We start from the raw sequence: 20,858 nt of genomic DNA, 5'->3' as shown, positions 1-20,858 counted from the left end.
TTTACACAGCAAATATCCTTCTTTAAAGTTTTTTTTTTCCTGTCTTTGACTTAGACTTAGACTGACTTTATTGTCATTTTGCATGCACAGGGTGTAATTCTCTTTGAGTTGGATACTTTACAGTCACTGAATTACACTTCCAATTGACTACATTGTTGTTCTTAAGATTACCTGAAGCCTATTGCCGAAGAGGAGAGGAGGGTTGAGGAGGCAGAGAAGAAGCTCAGAGAGGAACAGGAACGCATCTACAAACAACTGTCAGAAGGTGATAAAGAATTATTTTCTGTAGTATATTCTCCATTTTTGTCTCCTTAATATTTTGTTAAATGTTGTATTTATACAAAAAAATATTTTTTACATGAATACAAAAACATTTTCTTTTTTTCTCCCTTTGCAGCAAATTCTGACAGCATCCTCCAATGAACTTACTTATGGACCAATCATGAACTCAATAAAAATCTTCAATATTTTTCATGGCATTGTTTTAGTCTACTTTTATATTACATAATGACCTTTTTGTACCAAAATGTTTTGGTGAATACATTTCAGGTTCATAATAGGTAACTGTGAGCACATATGCACGCCCTTCAGTGAGAGATGAGCCTTTGGAAAAGCACTGCTGTAATCCCAGCCTAGTTTAGCTCTAATCCCGGGATTAGGGTCGGGGCCAGTAGTAAAAAGTGCAGTGTGGACAGAATACTCTTCTGTTGTGTAACATCCTAACCTTCATTATGAACTCTGAATGGAAATCTTGTTTGGCACAAACTACAAGAAAACACAGGCAGACTGTTAAATTTTCATGTATCAATGCTGAATTATTATTTTTTTTATCTCAATATCTAGGTTAATACAGCTGGACCGATACCTCTGTTGGTTAAAAAAACAAAATCTGTTTTGTTTTTTCTTTTAAATAAATTCAGCGTCATCCTCTGTAAAGTTTTACTTTAGAATGGCAGGAATCAACTCGCATCATGACAACATAAAAATACATTTGCTTTATTTGAGTCATCATTGTACACATGGACCAGACGATGCGGCAAGCTTTAACTCGCTGGCTTTAAATTAAAATAACTACAATAAATATGTTACAGATGTATCAACAACACACAGAGGTGTCATTAATACCTAATATTTTATCTTATACATTCAGATCTCACTTTAATAAGTGGAAAATGAACAAGCATGAACTCATGGCTCAATAAGAGCAATACAATTCTGGAAGCGCTACTATTTCACCTTTAAAAATATTGTATTTACAAGTGTAGAGGCAGTATGTACATGTCGTTACACAAAGTCAGGTTACTCTTTTGTTTTGACTGAAACAGCTTTTTTGAGCCAGGAGTCTGAATGGTTGGTAGCACTGCTGCCCTACAGCAGTTCAGTTTCTTGATCTTATGAATGAGTAGTTTCCACATTCTTTGCGATGTGTGGATTGCATTCCGTTCATGCTCAACGCAGTGCCTGCATGACATAGTACAGGCTTATTTTTAAAGCCATTTATTAGCTTCTTGCTCTTACTTCTTTGAGACAAGCATTTCATTCCAAATAGATAAAATTCAAAAGAATTTGAATCCCAGTTTTCATCTCAGACCCACCAATGTCCCTGAACAGGATCTATTTCCAAATACATTGATCTACTCACTTTATTCAAGGTTTTCTAGGCTATTCTCTCTCGCTCTCTCACACACACATACAGACTCCATATGGACATTATAAAGGCATCACAGATAAGCAGCTACAGATTGTGTTGATTGGAAACATGCATATCTATTGCACATGATTACCACATGGCAAGTCGCCTTACTAATTGTAGCAAATTGTACTTGTAGATCTCTGCAATCAAAGTAAACACACTCTCATTTGTAAATAGTGACTGGAAAGAGTGAACATTGAAAACAATTGCTGGAAGATGTAGATGTACTACTTTCTAAGAGGCCTTTTTACAGTCTGATCTTGTCCATAAAAATGTAATAGAGCTATATTTTCTCTGTCATGTAATGCAGTACATATGGTACATGGCAAGGTTACCATTGGCTATGTAAAGTATTTACAATGATTATCTTGTGACATCTGCTGGAACAATACAAACAAAAGAAACATATACAAAAATGTATTATCTGTACAGAAGAGACAGTTTGTTAAGTCTGTACCTGTGAAGTACCTAAAAGTAATTCTCAAAAGATAAACAACATATTTGAAACAAAAGTGAAATCAGAATGCAAAACAATATTTTCAGAGGAGTCTAAAGTTAAATACAACAAAATTTGATTCAGGGGCTCAGTGATGTCCCAGTAATGATTGATGTTTTACCATGTCCCATTATTTTAGCTGAAGTGCAGAGCTCTTTCTGTTCAGGCTTTTCTTCTCTGACTGAAACTTGTACTCTTTAACCCTTCTGTGGTCTTAAAAGATGGGATCATTTAAACCCCACAATTTTTTTATTCTGTGCACAGCCCAGCTGAGAAGCACCAACCCGATGTTGACTTTTACAAGGTTTTTTGTGTGGTTTCAATAATTGACAGTCCAATGGGGCAACCCTCCCAATTCCCCACTGTCTGACCGTGACATTTGCTGCGCTCCTCCTTGGTGTCGCGCTATGACTGTGGGAAGCTTATAAGTATTTTGGGACTTTGCAAACATATCCAACTTCTTTATTTTAGATCTTTTTTCTTGCCAGTCAGTCTAAAATATTCAAAATATTTCTTTTCAGATGATTCTCAGCTTCCACTGTCTTTAGAGTCTTTTAGCAAACGGAGCAGGTCTTGGAGCCTCCACCACTCGGGTTGTTTGCAGCAGCTATGTGAAGAATAAATAAATAAAGAAAGTTACTTTTTACATGTGTAGTTGTTTACATATTAAACTTTTCAAATATGTAAAGTTGGTCTTATAAGTGCTCTTCCTTCAACTTTTTCCTTTGTAACAGAGAAGTTTGAAGATACAGCTAATCTTGACCACTTGTGCAAAATTAAGGGCTGATGTTCGTTCAACAACACAGAACCATTGTCAGGAGAGTTTTCACTTTTTATAACATTCATGCCTTATAACATGCATTATTGGCATAATCCACAGTGGCTTACAGAGATTATATAGTACATGATTTTATGTCTAAGTCAAGCTAGATAGTGCAAAATATCAGATGGCAACAAACTTTTGTTACAGAGCAGTGAGTTTAAAGGATCACTTTACCTTTTGCTGCCTGAGCAGCCTCTTTTGCAGCCTTCTCCTCCTCTATGGCTTTGAGTTTAGCTTCGTATTCCTCTTTTTTTGCATTCCATTCTTTCCTGTTGTTAAGGATACCATCTAACATAGGCTGGATTTGGGGGTGGAAACGAGAAAATTCCTGAGAAGACAAAATTAAGAACAAATGGCTGAAGGGGAACAAAATGAAAATTACATCAGATGGTGGGTTTTGGTCAAACCCGTTGTTTTGCTATGAAATCAACACAAACATAGCTCGCATTGCTGTTTTATAGATTAAGATCTATTGTATAGATTAAGACCTATTGTAGGCAATACCTTGTAGACAAATGTGCAGACAAAGTCAATGAAACCACATTGTAGTTTTGGGAGCTCTGCTGCTTTGTTCCTATCCATCATGGGCTGGTGGAAAAGACAGAATCAAATCATTGTTAGTGAAAACTCAATGATGGAAGCAATTTCTTTCATCGTCATTAGTTATCAGGCGATCAGTTTCTCTTGTCTATAAATATTATTATTCACCCAGATATTACCTACATTACGCCCACCATCATTTTGTAAATATGGGTAAAAATGTTTAACATAAATTAATTTCTGATTGGAGAAGCAGAATCTCAGATCAACAAAATAATAAAAGAAAATACACCTATTTGTTTTTGTTTTTTTTATCTCATGTTTCAGGCCCAGTAAAGTAATAGTAACCATTACTATAAAATAAATGTTTTGAAGCAAATATACTTTACTTTTTTTTTAATTGAGAAAGAGCTTTGAGGAATTAAATGGTAATTTATAATTTCATGAATCTCTTAGTTTTAGATCTGATGTGATGCAAAGGTCTATTTCTCTGAGATGGTCTTCAAAATAGGACAAACAAAAAACTAGAACATTTGCGAAAAGCATTTGAGTGTTAGCCATTATAACTCAGAAAATAGCTACAACACAATAGTTTTTGTCCATATAAACTCACATTAACAGCCAGAGCAATAAATTAAAAGCTTTAAATGACTGAGACTGTGACAAAGCCAATCAAGAACCCTATTTTTTCTTGCCAGTGAGGTGTATGCAAAGGAAGTGAGAGATCCAAAGCTTCCTGCTGAACTAATCTGTTTTTTTCCATGTGATATTATGCTATAGTATAATAAATGCATATTTCTTTACAATCTTTGTAAAACATTTTTGCAGGGTGCCGATAATTATGCAGGATTCTTGTATTTGGTGCTGAATTTATCCTTGATGCAGTGTACTACCTTTTTTGTTATAACACCCATTTATGCAATGTTGGTGGAACTGCAACTTGCAAACTCACAATAGGTTGCTGTTCCAGCACTGTCCTCTCCAAATCACCCTGCTCCCAAAACTCTGCCGCCACAGACAAGGCAACCTGAAAATTACACACTCAGTTCATTATCTGCTAGCAACCTGCTTCCCTCTTTGTTTAAACCTTTTATTGTCATTACTCTTACCTTGCTCTGCACTTCCCAGGGCTTCGTGATGGCCGACAAGTCACATGCTGTCATCATCATGGCCCTGAAATAAACATTATCCAGGTTATAAACCCACTGGACAGTAGACGCCTGAGTTGGTTTCATTTCACTCACATGACGATCTCTTTTCTGGTTGTTTCTAGAGACATGAAATCCACCCATTTCTTTTCATCTTCATATGTTTTTGAAAGGTCCACAATCTTCTGGAACATTGTTCTTTTCCTGTGATAGTAGAAGATGAATTACTTTAACTCATTTTTAACCAAGAGAAAAATGTATTGACAAGACTGGACTGAAAAGTGAGAGACACTACTCACTTGAAATAAAGAGCTAGGTCGGTGGCGATGATGGCAATGTCAGTAAGATGAATCACGTGATCTACCTGCCGCCTGTTCAGGTTCTGGTAGATATTCAGTGACTGCAGATGAAATACAAAGAGTGAGGTCGGTATATTCAGAGACTGTGAGACACGTAGCCTACGTGTTAGGTTAAACGACATTTCTTTACCTCGTCAGAGAGAAGAAACTTTCCAAACTCTAGATGGTGTCGTTCCAGGATGGAGGAGCCGTGTAACTTGGCCAGAGGATTACCAGATCTGTTGGATTCAATTAAAAAGAAAATCCTTAAATATATCATATACATAATACATGACAACTGAACCCTTGTCTGACTCAAGTGAAAAGCTAAGTCTTAAGAAGTCTAACTCAAAAGTATTTTTAAATTGCCTTTCACTCAGGCTTGCCACCGCAATAATAACTTAAATTGGTGAGTTGTTGCAAAACTTAAACCATAATTAATAAACTGGCTCAGTAAGAATTTATGATTCAGTTTGCTTACAAGCACTTGAAATTTACAGTAGTTTGCTGGATTCCCTGTAGTTCACAATAGGTTACAACTTTTTAATACAAAGTATTCAATTTAAATGTGGAAAGAGATATCCTGTGAGACTGTAGTCACTTACTTGACCTGGTACAAGTTGTTTGTTCCTCTGTGATCAATATCATGCAGGAATCCTGCCGTTATCATGGCCATGACTTCTAGGTCTGTGTAGTATCGTTTCAGATGCCCTGTCTGAGGACAAAAAGAAATAAATATGCAGTGCAAAATAGAAATATTTATGTTTTGAAGAACAAGCTGCAACTAAACTAGTTAAAATGAAAATTGGTTCATTTTCTTTTAGTGTTTTATAAATAGGCACTGCACTGAAAACAAAATATTCAAACTGATACCGTTAACAATGTGAACATGGTCTGTCCCACGTTGAAGCCATGACGCCAGTTGTGGTAGGTGATTTTTCTGTAGCCTTTACTGACTGAGTACATGAAACGAACCAGCACCTTCGAGGAAATTAAAGAGTTAAGATCTCAAACTTTTTGCGCACACTCTCAACAATAACTGCTGTTTACATGTGCAACTATATTACTTCTTGAGGAATCTGGAACTTCTTCACTACACCGACTTCATAGTACATCTGGATCCCACATTTCACCAGCTCCAGTTCTGTGCAGTTAAAATCTGAGAAGCGAAACTCGTAGATCTCAAATTTCTTGATAAGACGTGGCAGGTCTTTTTTCTAAAAGGATGACACCAGAAAATGAAAGCTGAGTGAGAATGTTTGCATGAGAACCATGTTTGCATGAAATATTTTCTATGCCTGTAGTCTCACACTCTGATTTTATTTATTTAGGTTTTTTTTCCTAAATAAAAGAAACCTTTATAGTTGGAAACCCAAAATACACAAGTTCAGGCATTACCAGAATGTCAAGAAGATCCTCTTCTTCACAGTCCCAGGGTTCACAGTCATAGACCTCTCTTGTGTTCTGGAAAAATTGCATTTATATAATTAAACCAGTCAAAACTCAAGGAATAAAATATGAAAAATCCTAACATTTAAAAGGCAATCAAAAATACTGACACTTTTCTATCAAGATACTAGACATTTTATGGTGCTTTTTGAAGAATGGAGAATTAATGCATCCATTTAGTCTAATTTAATGTGTGTCTCCCTTATAGAACCTTGATTCATTATCCTACTTCAGTTATTAACCCTGAACCTTTAACACTTTGTGGGCTGTTTGTAGTCTGTCTTTTGACTCACTTTTGCCAACGATGAATGAACTTGTATAAATAAAATGCTGACACTTTGTACAATAAAATGCAGATGACAAAAAATTCACAATAGCTTTATGTTACTTAATTTATTTAAAGTCGCTCCAAATTAGTTTTAATGTATTTTGCAGCCAATCCCTTCTCACCAGTTATTCTGAAATTAATCTTCAAGAAACAATGCTCAAAAAATTCCTCAGGAGCATAATGCTAAAAATCCACTTTCCAATTTGTGACTTAAAAAAGTGCTAAAGCATCTCAACCTAAGCAGATTAAAATCCAAAATCATTAAATAGAAATAACAAAAATATTATGTGAGGAAAATAATTTAGCTCTCTCAACAAAGCATCATCCAGGTTAATATGAAAAGTACTGTCTTTATACCAGGGCCGTTTTCTGGGGTAGATTTCTATTTATGTAATCTAACGGATTCCTGAAGTAAAGATGCGCCTTTGAAAATAAGAATGTTGTGGGTGTTTTTTAAGTAAAGTACCACTGACCAGGATATTCTGAATTTCATCATTTCGACATTTGACGTGGTAGAGCACCATATCTTGAGCGATGTCCTTTCGGTTCTCAAGTTTGTTCATTTTGTCGTACGTGTCCGTGTTCAGAGCTGACCATCCTAAGAACTGAGTCAAAGCCTGGGAATCAGAAAAATTACATGAAACATGAAAAACTTTCAAAGAATATTAGGAAAAGATTTTTTATGGATCTTTGTAATTAGACGAAATTGTACAAACTCATTTACAATTGTACAAACCAACAAGGACAGATTAGCTATACCTCCATGAGATTTTCATCATGATCATCAAATGGCTTCCCATCTTTCCTGTTGTAAAACGTTGCCACACCGACTATTTCTTCTTTCTTGTTGACAATTGGTAGCGAGAGAACATTTTTTATGGTCCAGCCACTGTCATCCAGTGGCTCTGTCTGCGATGACAAGAAAACACAATCAAGTCTGTAATTGTCTGTATGTATAACTTGATTTCAGTCAGCAATTTCCAAACATTTCCAAAACACTTGTCAATGAGTAGAAATTAAGTGCATCAGCAAACAAAGTACTTAGGGACCAAAATGTAGCTAGATGCCTTAGTTTAAGACAGATACAATCACATTTGTTTTTAACAAAACAAAGAAAAGAAAACAACATGATCGGTGAGATAATACTTAAAATAAATATTAATTTGGTGCAGATCATGTCCAACAAAGTACTGATGATCATGCCACATATATCTATTCTTTAAAGATAGGAACAATAGTTTAAAATAAATATTTTTATAATTCTTTTTTTAGTTAATATATCTTATTTTCTTATTCATTCAAATGCAGTTATTTTTTAAATAAATAAAAAAATATAGTTTGGAAGGACGTTTTGTATGGTTTCTAATTTCTTAGCATAGAACAAAGTACAATATTGTTGTTAATTTATCATTATAAATTCAACTAGCTGTAGTTCCTACAGCTTTCTTTTTGTTATCTATAAACCAGGTGAGTTGGTTTTTCCTGTATGATCAAATACTTTCCACCATAAATAATGTATGAGATTATCATGATAATAGCATGACAGCATGTTTTTTCTAATTCATCAATTTCCTTTCCAATGTACTTGGAAGCTGTTACAAATCTTTACCAGAGAAATATAATGTACATTATTATCATAAGGAAATGAAGGTATTTTTATATTACAGTTAAATTTGAGTCAATCAATGTTTTATTAAATGTGTTTTTTCTCTAATACTAAAACTCTTCTACTGTTACAGCAAACCAGCTAGAGCTTTTTAAGTCACCAACAGCAACCACCGATCCAACAGCATGTTAACCTTTTATTCAACACTATTATCCAAGCTGCATTTACTGCCATTAAGGTCGACCATCCATCCAGCCATTGTCATCCAATAAACTGTAAATCATCAAGTTTTTACAAAAATAAGCGCTTGGTGAAGCACCTGGAGGCATGTAAAGTTTCTCACCTGGAAATGAAACATCTCATCAGCAGCCGCATTCATGATGTTGCAAATCTGAAGGGCGGAAAGGAGCAGACTAATTAATTTGGCTTCAGATAATTCAGCAGCTCGCTGCAGTTGTTGAAAAGAAAACTCACAAAGCCGCTCTCTGCAACATAAGTGGGAAGGCCGCTGCTCAAGGCCCAGTGGTCTGCAGGTGGATTTCTTTGTGACAAATTGAAAAAAAAGATAAGTCAGAAGATGTGACCACAAATTATTTCCAATCTGTTACTGATCTGTGATTATTAGTTAAACTCAGATGAGTTTGAAAACTTTTCAAATGAGTTTTCAAACTCATTTTGGAAGTTTGAAGTTTTTTTCACTGACCAGAACCACTGGTCAGTGAAACATAAAACAAACATAAAAAAGAGAAACTTGTACTTACGGTATTACTTTGATGTCTTCTTTTCCATGGAGTATGTAGTCAATAACTTTGTAGAAAATTACTTCCTACGGGGTAAATTAATAGATTAGCAATAGAGACCAAAGCCGAACTAAAATAGAGACTTTTAATGAATAGATGAGTGATGAGAACATAGGAAAAGTTAAAGAAAACAATGCACCCTGCCATCTGGAGTTACAGGTCCACTGTAAGGTGGCTGCTCTCCCATCAACACAGGCCAAATGTCAAAGAACTCCTAAAAGAAGGAGGGTGCCAGTCAATAACTTCATGGTAAATTTCACAAAATAATTTGACCAAAAAATAAAGATATACACTAAACCTTTTCCTTTGTCATGTCTAGTAACCCCACAGAATATCGGTCACAGTTGAGGTAGGCCCGGACTGTGTACAAGGCTTTGTGAAACTGTCGCTCGATGTCTGTCAGCTCTTCAAACACCTTGTTGGCAGACCACAGCAGCAGCTACAAGGAACATAAAGGAAATGCGCAAGATTTAAATGCAGCATACATACAGACAAAGAAATGACAAACCTTTGTTTTAACTTTTGCCCGCACCTGTCCTTTGCGTGTCTCACAGTTGTGGAGGTAACTTAGGTGAAATATCTTAAGGTTCAGAGAGGCAATTTTCAGGTACTTCAGAAAGAGCTATAAAAGAGGAACAGGAACATGATTTATATGTCATATTTCTTTAAAATGATTCCACATTTTGTCACAATACAACCACAAAAGGTGATGTAACATAAAACTTTTATATGATGAAACACAAAGTTGCATGTAATTCTGAAGGGCAAGGAGATTTGGTTGTAGGTAGAGGAGCTAGTGTGTATTTCCAGCTACAGATGGGCAAAATGTCACCTATAATTTCTTGGTCCTTCATAGAGATAAGCATGACCAACAACAATTCACAAATACAATCATACCTAAAAAGTAGAAACTGTGGGAGGAACCCAGACTACCCAACCTACACATAGATGGGGAAGACATGCACTGAGTACAGAATGCAACTAAAATTTAAAGTGTGGCATGCTTTTTTTCCATTTCCACTTGAGTCAATATTTTTGTAGAGCTCCCAAATATCAACAAGTTTTTTGGGGCTCTAACAAATATTTTCCAGTAAACAGCTCAGTCAGATTAATGTGTTTTGGTATGTTTGTTGTTTTACCATGCAAGGCTTAGGCTGTCATTTTGTAACTAAACCCTGATTGAAACTGTTCTACATCTTTACACCTGGTTGTACCAAATCTTATTCAGAATTAAGGGGATTCAATACATTTCAGATTTATTATTGTATACTAAATTTTAAAACTCTCCCTCTTAACATTTACATATTACTTTTCTTGGTTAAATCACATAACATAAAATACATTGAAGTTTGTAACTGTGATAAAACATTTGAATGTCCTTTGGTTGTTTTCTAATATTGGTAATTCTTTTCTTATTCATTCAAATGCCCATCTTACAAAATATGGAATAGGGAAGTGCTCAAAATTAAATAAATAGATGAAAAATAAAATAAGCATCTACATGAATAATTAACAGATACATATAGAATGCAACAATATAATTATAAAATATATTAAATTCCAATCTCAGTATGCTTTTCAGTCTCTTAGAAATATGTTCATTAAAATGAAACTTTATTACAAAAATAGCTTTTGCATGTGACTGACAAAAATCTTGAAATTAAGCTTGAAATAAAAGGGTATAGTAGACTGTTTGTCTTTTTTTGTTTCAATCCTGCATCATGAACCTGCACTAGGTTACTTCACTAATGCTCCTAAGAATTAAATTTTATCCAAACTGTTGTGATACTCAGTCATCAGCTGTTGCCACCAGTAACTTGTGGACTCACATCTTCATCCTGACCAGTGAAATGTGGTCCTGTGGTCTTGTTCAGGGCCATGATCACGGCCACCAGGTCTTTGCCATTGAGGATGGGCGCTGCCAGCACATTCCTGGTCTCATATTCTGTGAGTTCATCAACGAATGAACTGAAATACTGGCTCTGAAAAGGTAGAACATATTCACAAACACGTGTGAAAGTCTCATTTTTTTATGCTACTTTAAGAGTTTAGGAGGAAAAATCGTATCCTCTTAAAAGTGGTTCATCTGATTTAAGCACTTTGGATCTTCGTACTTTGGATATTTAACTAGAAAACGTCTCAAAATATTAAATAGATCTTAGTAAATAGGCCAATGCCATTATTGCTGTCTAACAAACTTGATTAGAAAATAAGCAATCAATTAATTTATTTTAATACATAGGTTGCATGGAAATAACACCAAGTAGTTTTGATCTGTTTTACATTCCTGCTGACAGCCAACTAAATGTCAGCAGTGTCTAATCCATGGCTACAGCAGAGGATGATGCGATCTGAGAATAAATGGATTATGTCTGACAATGAGATTTACAACCACACTTTATTCAGGTCTACAGCAGGGAGACTGTACATGTACATGTAAATACAAATTAATTAAATTTCTATATGTCATTCGTTTCTATTTAATTCAAATGCTACATTTAAAATTATGTTTGATATCAAATAAATTAACTTTTAATTCACAGGACTTCAAATATCTGTATTATTTACTTTTAGATTATCTTTAAATATTAATTTTAAGGTTTTAAATTGGGGGTTATATTGGGTAGAATAGCCAAATACTGAAGCACAAGACTCTTGATCAGAGCTGCTTCGAGGTTGGATGGAGCTTAGTTTAATATAATTAACATCATCACTAATGCTTATTTGCTCCAGCTTTGTGAAATTATAATTTAAGACAATATGTTTAGGTTAGTCATCTATCAGTTAAATTGTCCAGAGAGTAGCACAGTTCACATATTATTTGAACATCTGACATTTTCCGACATTATTACCTTCCTTATATATTTACTCTGCAGAAGATTGTTATGAGTAAATTTAAAAGAAGACTTGTTTTGGAAGTGCTTGACAACAAATATGAAGTTTTGAGACTGAAATACTTTATGGTAATTCAATAAATTTGAGGGGTGTCCAGCTGGCTACGTTTGCTTCTGTCTCAGGCTGTGTGCATCATCATTGAAAGCTTAAGAGTAATTCTCTCTGGTTCATCTTTTTGCTCTGACTCACAAACTGATGCCCAACCTCCCTGCCCCCACTTTACCTCTTTGACATCTTTCACGTTGACATTCTTCTTGGTGAGGGCCACGTTGCCAACTATTCCCAAGTCCAGAGGGTAGACGATCTCAGAGTCTGGTGAAACCACACAGTCCTCCAGGACTGAATTGGTTGAGACGTTGAAGAGCCTCGTCGCCAGCTCTCCGATGCCGTTCCGCTGCCGGTACATGAACAGGCTGCAGCGGTCGGCGTGAATGAGAGCTCCAAGCCGCTTCAGGATCTTGAAGACCACCTTTTCCATGTTGATGTTCTCTTGCATGTCTTTGATCAAATCAAACATTATTCGGCTTTCCTCAACCTTTGAAAATTAGAGAAATATAATCTTGTTTTTCTTTTTAATTCACAAAGATTATTTTGCTTCTATCCTGAGAAATCATCAAATATATAACTTACTCGACAAAGTTCCTCCAGCTTTCCAAAGTCAATCTCTTTTGCTGGGAATCCTGATATCTTCGATATGGAAGAAGGGCTCATTGTTTTGCAAAAGTATTTTGTAGCAAACTCAGGGTTGTCATGAAGAAACTTCTCCACGTCTTCTTTTTGCACACCCATTGTTCCTCCTTCCTCTTCTTCTGTCAGCTATTCCTTGTCCTCTTCCTTTTGTTCTCAATAAAGCTCCAGTGCTGCTCGAATGGAGCAACCGCTTCTCCAACAAGAAACCACAAATAAGCAAAACAACTTACACACCAAATACCATTTTATCGACTCAGGAAAAGAAGCAAATCTTACCCAGGTGATGTACAGGTTGGGGAAAATTGGCGTGAACACATTCAAATGCACCAAAATAAGGTTAATAATCCCCCTGTGTAGTTGGATGAGTGGACTGCAAGAGGGAGAGCCCTAAGGAGAAGGCAGAGGGCTGAATCCCAGCAATCCCTCTGTCATCAGCATATAGTGCTGAAGGTTAGCAGGGATCTACCTATGCTAAACTCATCAGCTGATCATGTAGTAACAGATATGTGGGCCAAAGGACCCAGCCTTCACTCTGGATCAGTACGTTCAGACCAGAATGACTCTACTCCTGATAACTGTGGTCTTAGTAAGAGTGTAAATATGGATTCTAACATGTTTTTATTCAGGCGAGCAGCAGAATTTGATAAGCTTATGTTCTGAAACACCCTTTTAATTCTTCTAATGAAATCAAAATTGAATATTGTTGAAGCAATTCTATTAGTTGCAATGGAAAAAAATGAAATCACACACTTGCACCATAGAAATCGCATCCATTTTAAGCAAACGTCTTTTATATTAATATCCCACATGTTAATGTATACGAACCTGTACAAGCTGTTTAACTCTTTTAAACAAGGTCTCCTTTGCATGATCCTCTGTTTTCTTCAGACACTGATGATCTCACCAGCCAAACTCTTTTTCTGCAAACAATCTTTATTGCACGTTGACATGAAAAAAAAGGGATGTAATGCACGTCTAAAGAAAAACTAATCCTTTCATTCAGAGCTAGCAGGACCCGTCTATTATAAGGCTGCATAAAGACCTTAAGCAAAAGGTCAACTAGATAATCTGCTGCCACTATAATACATAACGACAAGTGTGTATGCATGTATGTGTGTGAATGTAAGTTTGTTGCTCTGCTAGTTCTCAAACTGTGAGTGAATGTGATTTTATGCTATAACAGGATACTATCTTGTTTGACCTATGATTAAAATTAGATGCATATAGTTATACATAACACTAATGTATGGTATGTGGAACATCATTTTCATTGTTTCAAGGTTTTGGAAAACAGGCTACAAAAAACGTGAAAGGAAAGTAGAATGTGTTTAAAAAGCATTTCATGGCCATTGTAAAGTAAGGTGGAGGATGTTTAATGCTGTGGGCCAATTTCGCTACCAAAAAATAATCTCATGAACTGTTACCAGGATATTTCAAGTTCAATTCCAAGTGCCTCTTATAGTAAACTGAAAATGAGTCATTAGTGGATCTTTTTGCTAGGTAATGATTCAAGAAATTTCTACAAGAGCTTGTTGAGATGGTTAATCAGACAGATAGAATCAATCTTCTCCCTTCCCCATCTCAGCTTTTGGACCTAAATCTTTTAAAGAACCCATGAAGTGAGCTGCAGAGGAGAGAGGACATTTGGCACAACAAGAGCCTAATGTTAAGAGCAGGTTTTTAATAATTGTGGAATTGTTGATTTTGTTACAGTAATGTGGGATTTCTTCCCCTACTGAATAAATATAGAGAAATTAACATAAATGTAAATTCCACCAAAATGTAAACATGTAATAATATTGTGTTTGGAGCGTAATTCTGCTTGAATCAGAATGATTGGCTATTGAGATGAATTTTTAAGCAGTAAGCGAAACAAATAAAGCCACATAATTATTTATTTAACTTGTATAAGGATGGGTCCATTTGAAACACTTATCCATTCATTAGCTTATACTTGTGTGAAAAACCCAGAACCTTCTTACTGCGAGGCGACAGTGTTACCCCCTGCACCACTGTGCAGCCCGCAGTGGCGCAGTTGAAAAACTTCTGTTAAGTAAATGATGTCTATTTAATTTCTTGACTTAAAAAGAAAGGTCTTGAAATTAATAGGTGTTAATACAATGTTCTATAGTTATTGTGCTTTCTTAAGCTTTATGTGGAATGTATTTTATTTTTGTGGTAAGCTAGGCATAATTTACATATTAGAAGTAAATAACCCCAAAAAATAAATAAAACATTGTCCACTGCACTGGTTGCACTGCTGACAAGCCCCAGTAGATGGAAGCAAACACAATTATAAGTTCTTCAACTTGACCACACTTCGAGCTTCAAATAACTGGGGAAATTCGGGCAAAATGAGTGTAATATTTCAACTTGAGAGTTAAAGTGAATCCTCCAAATATTCATAATAAAGTTCTTGCAACATTTCTCTTGCCAGCTGTCTTCTAATAAGAATGATCCCTGGATGCTTCCCTATTGAAGTTATCCCAGGAAAGTGGGTAGAACCAGGGAAAATCCTAAACCCAAAGCTGAAGGGATGATATATTTCATCTTTGGGGATATATTGTACTATTTGGGAGCTTTTTTCCTGAAGCTGAGATCCAATCTTAATCATTCAGAATACAATAAATATTTCAGCAGCAAGGAAAAAACCCTGCTTCTTCTCCACATGTCCTCAGTCCTTTTGATGATGAACTACAATTTTCCAAATTACATCTTCAAAGTCTCCTTCAGTGAACCTCCACAATCATATTAGCAGCAAAACAAATATGCCGTATCCTCCATGAATGATGATCAGCTTTTCACACTGACACCTATAAGATAAAACAAATTTTTAAACAGCCACATATCAAATACAGCCTCAATGCATCACTAGATCCAGACCAGTTTGCCCATCAGCTCCGCAGCTCGAAGCAGGATGCAGCATCCACCAGTTTGGCCCAGACAGTTTTTGATCTTTTATTCTAAACTTTCTAGTGATACAATCAGAATTTGTCCTCTTTGAAAAAGAAATAAAATTGAGCAATGGGTTTCCACAATGCTGTGTGTTCAATCCATTGGTTAGTGGTGCAACCAAAAGTCCCATTTTGGTTCTTATTCACAATTTCAAAACAGAAATGGACATTTCTGCCACATATTTAACAGATTTTGCATTGAGCCCTTGAAGTTTCCATTCAAAAGTTATATCAGTGTTTTGTCAACTATCTATTTTGAGCAGCAAAAGTAGGATTACGTGCCTGATATAGTCAATGGAAAAAAATAGATCAGTAGTCTTGGCTGACTTCCCTGTTATCTTCCTCTCTGAGGAGAGCCTTTACTGTGAGAGTCAGTCTACTGGACTGACCTTTTCTGTCTGCACACATAATAGTGAGACGGCAGACAGCTATATAATAAGTTATTATGCAATTAGCAATTACACAATATACTGGACTGATAGTGATAGGGATAAACCAGGGAATGAGAGCCAGTGATTGTTTAAAGAGATAAACAAATGTCTACTTTCTCCCTCTATGTGGATTGAGTTAACAAAATTTCATACTTTCAATACTTAGTGATTGAGAAATTATGTAATTGATAAAGCGAGTTTGGTTAATAACAGCATCCACAGTTAAGTAACTTTTATTCATCTAATTATCTAACTGTATTACTTGGGCTTGTTTACAGACTAAACTCTGCCATCTGTCCAAAGTGCCAAATATACTTGTGTTTATTTCTAGACTTACCCTGACCTTTCGTGACTTCTTCACCCAAAGTGTCTCAGAATACCTCTCATTAAGTGCAATAAGTTGTTCTCCTTCATCAGGATCAGATAGTGGCTGATGTTTAAGAGCGATTGCCATCGCTATTTTTAAAACAGTTAAGTTTGCACAATCACATGTTTATTTTTAGAGGTGATCTATTGTTTAGTTTTTGTTTTATTGTTTTTAGATGTACTTTTATTAAACTCTTTGCAGCTTTTCTAGAACCATTCAAATATTATTTTCTTCAATTTATTTATCACTTAATATGAAATCTCTGATGTGGGTTGTGAAACAACGTCTCAGGCTTTCAGGTACCACTCATAAATCAAATTGAACTATAATTGATTACTAATAATATATTTTTTCTAAAAACCTTCAAAAATGTTCTTGTTTGTTTCAGTGGAATTACGCAAATTATTTATGTTGCCTAAATTCCATAATGCATCTTCGATAAATGTTGAATTAATATGATTTTATCTGTATTTTAGAGCATATACTGGGTATCATATTCTGTTGTATGGTATTGGCAAACATAATTCAGCTGTTTATAAAAGACCAAACAAGAATGCTGTGTTTTTATTGTAACCCACGGAAGCAATTAATTAAAAGCCTCTGTTTAAATACAACTAATTTGTCAGCCGGTGTTACGCATGTGCCTGTTCTGCTGTGTTTCCAGTCAGTTACATAATGGTCTAATTGTTTTTATCGTAAGTCTTGGACATAGAAGCCAGATTACGACAAGGATTTCAACCCAAAGAGATTACCTCTAGATTTAAGCACCTTATTTAGTTCCAAGCAATGAAAATCAGCCATAAGTTTGACTGTTGGGCACGTATATAAAGGCAGACACCAGCCCAGGACCTGATCTGCTGCAGAGCGAACACATCCACACCCAGAACTTTGATTTTTAATCTCGGCTGCTACTCTTAACCCAAACAGGTAAGATGCTGGATTTGGATTTTAACATTAGTTGCCTATTTACTAGTTAAATTTTTGCTATTGAGCTGCATCTATACCTTCTGCGCTCTAGTAAAAAAAATGCAGGAAAGTCGCAGACTAAAGACAATCCTCACTGAATGTTGAACCTTATTTGATATTAGAACAGAGAGTTCAGACTGAATTTAAATGTTGCAATAGAGTTTTTGTGTATTTTGTTTAAAATTACTCTAAATGGTGAAAAAGTATGTTGCCTATTTCTCTTAAACACATGTTTTGGTGTGCCTTATGCTTCATTACAGAATGGGATCCTTTAAGTTGGCCCTGCTGCTGGTCTTTGTGTCCTGCATTGAACGCAGTCTGTCTGCCTCCTGCATTGTAGATAGTTTCTCAGTCAAAGAAGACTTTGATCCAAAGAGAGTGAGTACAAAAAACACATTGAGATATGAATGTCAGGAGAAAAAAAAGATCAAATATTTCTGACTTCCCTTTTATGACAGTATGCTGGGAAGTGGTATGCCCTGCAGAAGAAAGACCCAGAGGGGCTCTTCCTGCAGGACAACATCTCCGCCGAGTACACCATTGACGATGATGGCTCCATGACTGCCTCTTCCAGGGGACGGGTCACATTGTTTGGGTAAAGAACAGAGTTTTCAAAAGAGGTTCTGCATCAGATGCTGCTCTTTAAAATGTTTTTCCCTTCTTTAAAAACTGATGATGACCTGACCAGGGCAGGAAAACATGTTATTTTTCTTAGCCAGGTTTTAAAAAAAGCATGTTCAGGACAGAAATATTTAGTAGCAAAAGCATCCTAAGCATTAATTATAAGCAGAGTTTTCATTCATTAATAAAGGAATTAGGAAGAGATGTGTCATGGATGTTTTTTTTTTGTTTGTTTATTTTTTGCATGTTTTGAAGATTTGTAGTTAGTATATTACAAAATAATTGTTGTAAGCATTCAGAAAAGAAAAGCTAAAGAACTTTTCTTGCATCATTGATCTGATTTTTGGTTTTGCAGCTTCTGGGTTGTCTGCGCTGACATGGCTGCTCAGTACTCTGTACCTGACCCTACCACTCCTGGCAAGATGTTCATGAACTACCAGGGCCTGGCCAGCTACCTCTCAAGCGGAGGTATGTTCAACACTACTTCCCATCACACATTTGCATTTTTACACTTCATTCCTACAAACATAGTACTTTTCTGTCAAACTAGGCGACAACTACTGGGTCATCGACACTGACTATGACAATTATGCCATCACCTATGCTTGCCGCTCCCTGAAAGACGATGGCAGCTGCGAGGACGGCTATTCCCTTGTGTTCTCCAGGAACCCCCGTGGCCTGCCTCCAGCGATTCAGCGCGTCGTCCGTCAGAAACAGGAGGAAATCTGCATGGCCGGACAGTTCCAGCCCGTTCTGCAGTCTGGGGCCTGCTGAGCAAAATCCAAGAAAGAGAAATGGGGATGAGAAGCAAGTGCCAGTCAGATGCTGTCTTTGTGGATAGAGAGCAAACAGAGGGAAAAACCTGAGAGCATGTGTGTTTGGTTAATCTATGACAGTGATGGAGTTGAAAAATGCAAAGAGATTGACAAAAGAAGAATATTTCTCTTCTTCTGCTTTTTATGAATTTTTCTTCCACCTGCTTCACATATCCATGTATTACTAGAATTATGATTAGTATTTTGACCAGAGTTCTCTTGAAAAAGAGATGCAATCTCAATGAGACTTTCCTGGTTAAATAAAGGCTACATACAGACACAAATACATACATACATGCATACATGCAAAAGAAAAATTTTACTTTGCAGTAATGTTTGTGAGTGAATGTGACAAAACAAATAAAGATTTTTTTTACACAAAAATGATTCAAGATTTTATTTATTAATTAGAAATTTAAATGCATGAATTAGACTGCAACTGTGTTATGGTAAATTCCATGTACACAAATCTCGACACTTGCAAAAAAATTAAAAATGTAAATAATAAATGGTTTGTGTTTTTTTTGACAAATAAAACATAGTTTTAGAACAACTTTTGGATATGTCCAAATCTGTTTTATAGAACTTGATCTTTGTTTTTGGTTGTTATTCATGATAAAGTTCATACATTTCGCTGGCAGATGTAGATGTTTATTTTTGACAAGAAATGAGATGGACATTTCCAAAAAGACAAAAAAAAAACAATGTAAAAGGAGCGTTATTCTTGAAATAATAATGAAAAATATATTTTCATTTCACTGAAAAAAAGAGTAAAAAATTATTGCTTCCCTTCTCAATCCTCAGAGGAAAAGTGTTGGCAGTACAGCACTTTGTGTCTGATAAATACAGACTAGTTTTTTGCATCTTTGCACTAACATTCTGAATATTCATCTTCTGTGATGAACTTTCATTAAGATGACAGAACTCTGCAAACTCCTAATTTTTTGCTCCTTCTACAGATCAATATATCAAAACTGTTTTGGTCCCTGCAAAAAATTGGTATTGCCTTCAGTAAGAAGAAAGTGAAATATTACTTTAATCTTACATTGGTTAAGGATATGAACAATGTTCGGGTTAAAAGTTCTTGGTGAGAATGCATGAAATAATGTGCTTACATTTTTATTCCTTTTTCTGTTCTCCTGGACACTGAAACTCATCTTTTTTTTACACAAAGGCACCTAAAAACCTTTACTTTAAATAAGAGTCCCTCACAGTTTGTTCTTTAAAATATGTTTTACAGTTTTTGATTTCTGAGACATTATAATCCAAATTTTGATTAGAAATTGCCCATAATAAAAGAAGCTGTAGTGTTTTATACCAGCATTGATTGCTTTGGTTTAGATTTTCTTTCATTCACAAGCTGGCATTCCACATTCCACACACAGCCAGATTATGGTGCAGATAATCGACATGGTTCCTGAATTTACTTTCCATCTTGCTCACGTTGCAGCTAACCTCGCTTATCCACTCTGTACGTGTTGGGCCCACTTGTAAGAGGCTTTTTTCATGTTTAGAGATTTTTTTTCTCTGTCCTGGCTGTGTGTGAAGCCAAAGTTTAACCATCAGACTGGGAATAGTGTGGGGGTGGAGGGTGGGGATTTGGCAGAGTAGAGTTACTGTTACTCTGCATCAAAGAGTAAAAATTAGGTGATTCAAATATCTGACTATTATCCCATATGAGTTTTATCCCTAAGCGTTCTTTGGGCCCCAATCAACTCCAAGTAGACCTTATATGTCTTATAGACTGATAACACACTGGATATCACAAAGTGAGCTGGAAAGTGTTGCTGCACAGAAGGATGGGTTAGGATATGCTGAACAAAAAAGACCAATTTATTGAAGGACTAACTCAATAGTTCACAGATTAATGCTGGTTCTGAAGGTATTCAAGACAAGCT

General features: G+C 35.8%; 2 protein-coding genes across 3 annotated transcripts; one reads left to right on the top strand and one right to left on the bottom strand.

The window, feature by feature from the left end:
- Positions 1–474: 474 nt before the first annotated feature.
- On the bottom strand, positions 475–13,304 carry LOC114149408 (rod cGMP-specific 3',5'-cyclic phosphodiesterase subunit beta-like). 2 transcript variants are annotated; one of them, XM_028025248.1, is made up of 24 exons: positions 13,083–13,304; positions 12,747–12,996; positions 12,340–12,651; positions 11,051–11,203; positions 9,754–9,843; positions 9,520–9,660; positions 9,361–9,435; positions 9,183–9,247; positions 8,896–8,962; positions 8,765–8,812; positions 7,575–7,724; positions 7,289–7,432; positions 6,437–6,502; positions 6,106–6,255; positions 5,912–6,019; positions 5,644–5,753; positions 5,190–5,277; positions 5,000–5,100; positions 4,797–4,904; positions 4,662–4,725; positions 4,505–4,579; positions 3,517–3,600; positions 3,187–3,340; positions 475–2,796 (listed from the first exon to the last, which is right to left on the bottom strand). In XM_028025248.1, exons 2-24 carry the CDS (start codon positions 12,903–12,905, stop codon positions 2,744–2,746), a joined length of 2,565 nt encoding a protein of 854 aa, XP_027881049.1. In that variant the 5' UTR covers positions 12,906–12,996; positions 13,083–13,304; the 3' UTR covers positions 475–2,743. The 2 variants fall into 2 exon arrangements, with proteins under 2 accessions (XP_027881049.1, XP_027881050.1); XM_028025249.1 differs by lacking the exon at positions 13,083–13,304 and having other exon boundaries at positions 12,747–13,074.
- A 4,073-nt stretch (positions 13,305–17,377) lies between these two features.
- rbp4l (retinol binding protein 4, like) lies at positions 17,378–18,984 on the top strand. Its single transcript, XM_028024846.1, has 5 exons — positions 17,378–17,485; positions 17,785–17,902; positions 17,983–18,119; positions 18,501–18,613; positions 18,696–18,984. Exons 2-5 carry the CDS (start codon positions 17,786–17,788, stop codon positions 18,917–18,919), a joined length of 591 nt encoding a protein of 196 aa, XP_027880647.1. The 5' UTR covers positions 17,378–17,485; position 17,785; the 3' UTR covers positions 18,920–18,984.
- Positions 18,985–20,858: the final 1,874 nt, after the last annotated feature.

This window comes from Xiphophorus couchianus, chromosome 8 (genome assembly GCF_001444195.1).
Source record: "Xiphophorus couchianus chromosome 8, X_couchianus-1.0, whole genome shotgun sequence".
Classification (NCBI taxonomy): Eukaryota; Metazoa; Chordata; class Actinopteri; order Cyprinodontiformes; family Poeciliidae; genus Xiphophorus; species Xiphophorus couchianus.
The sequence above is the reverse complement of the archived record's forward strand: the minus strand, read 5'-3'. Positions and strand labels throughout refer to the sequence as shown.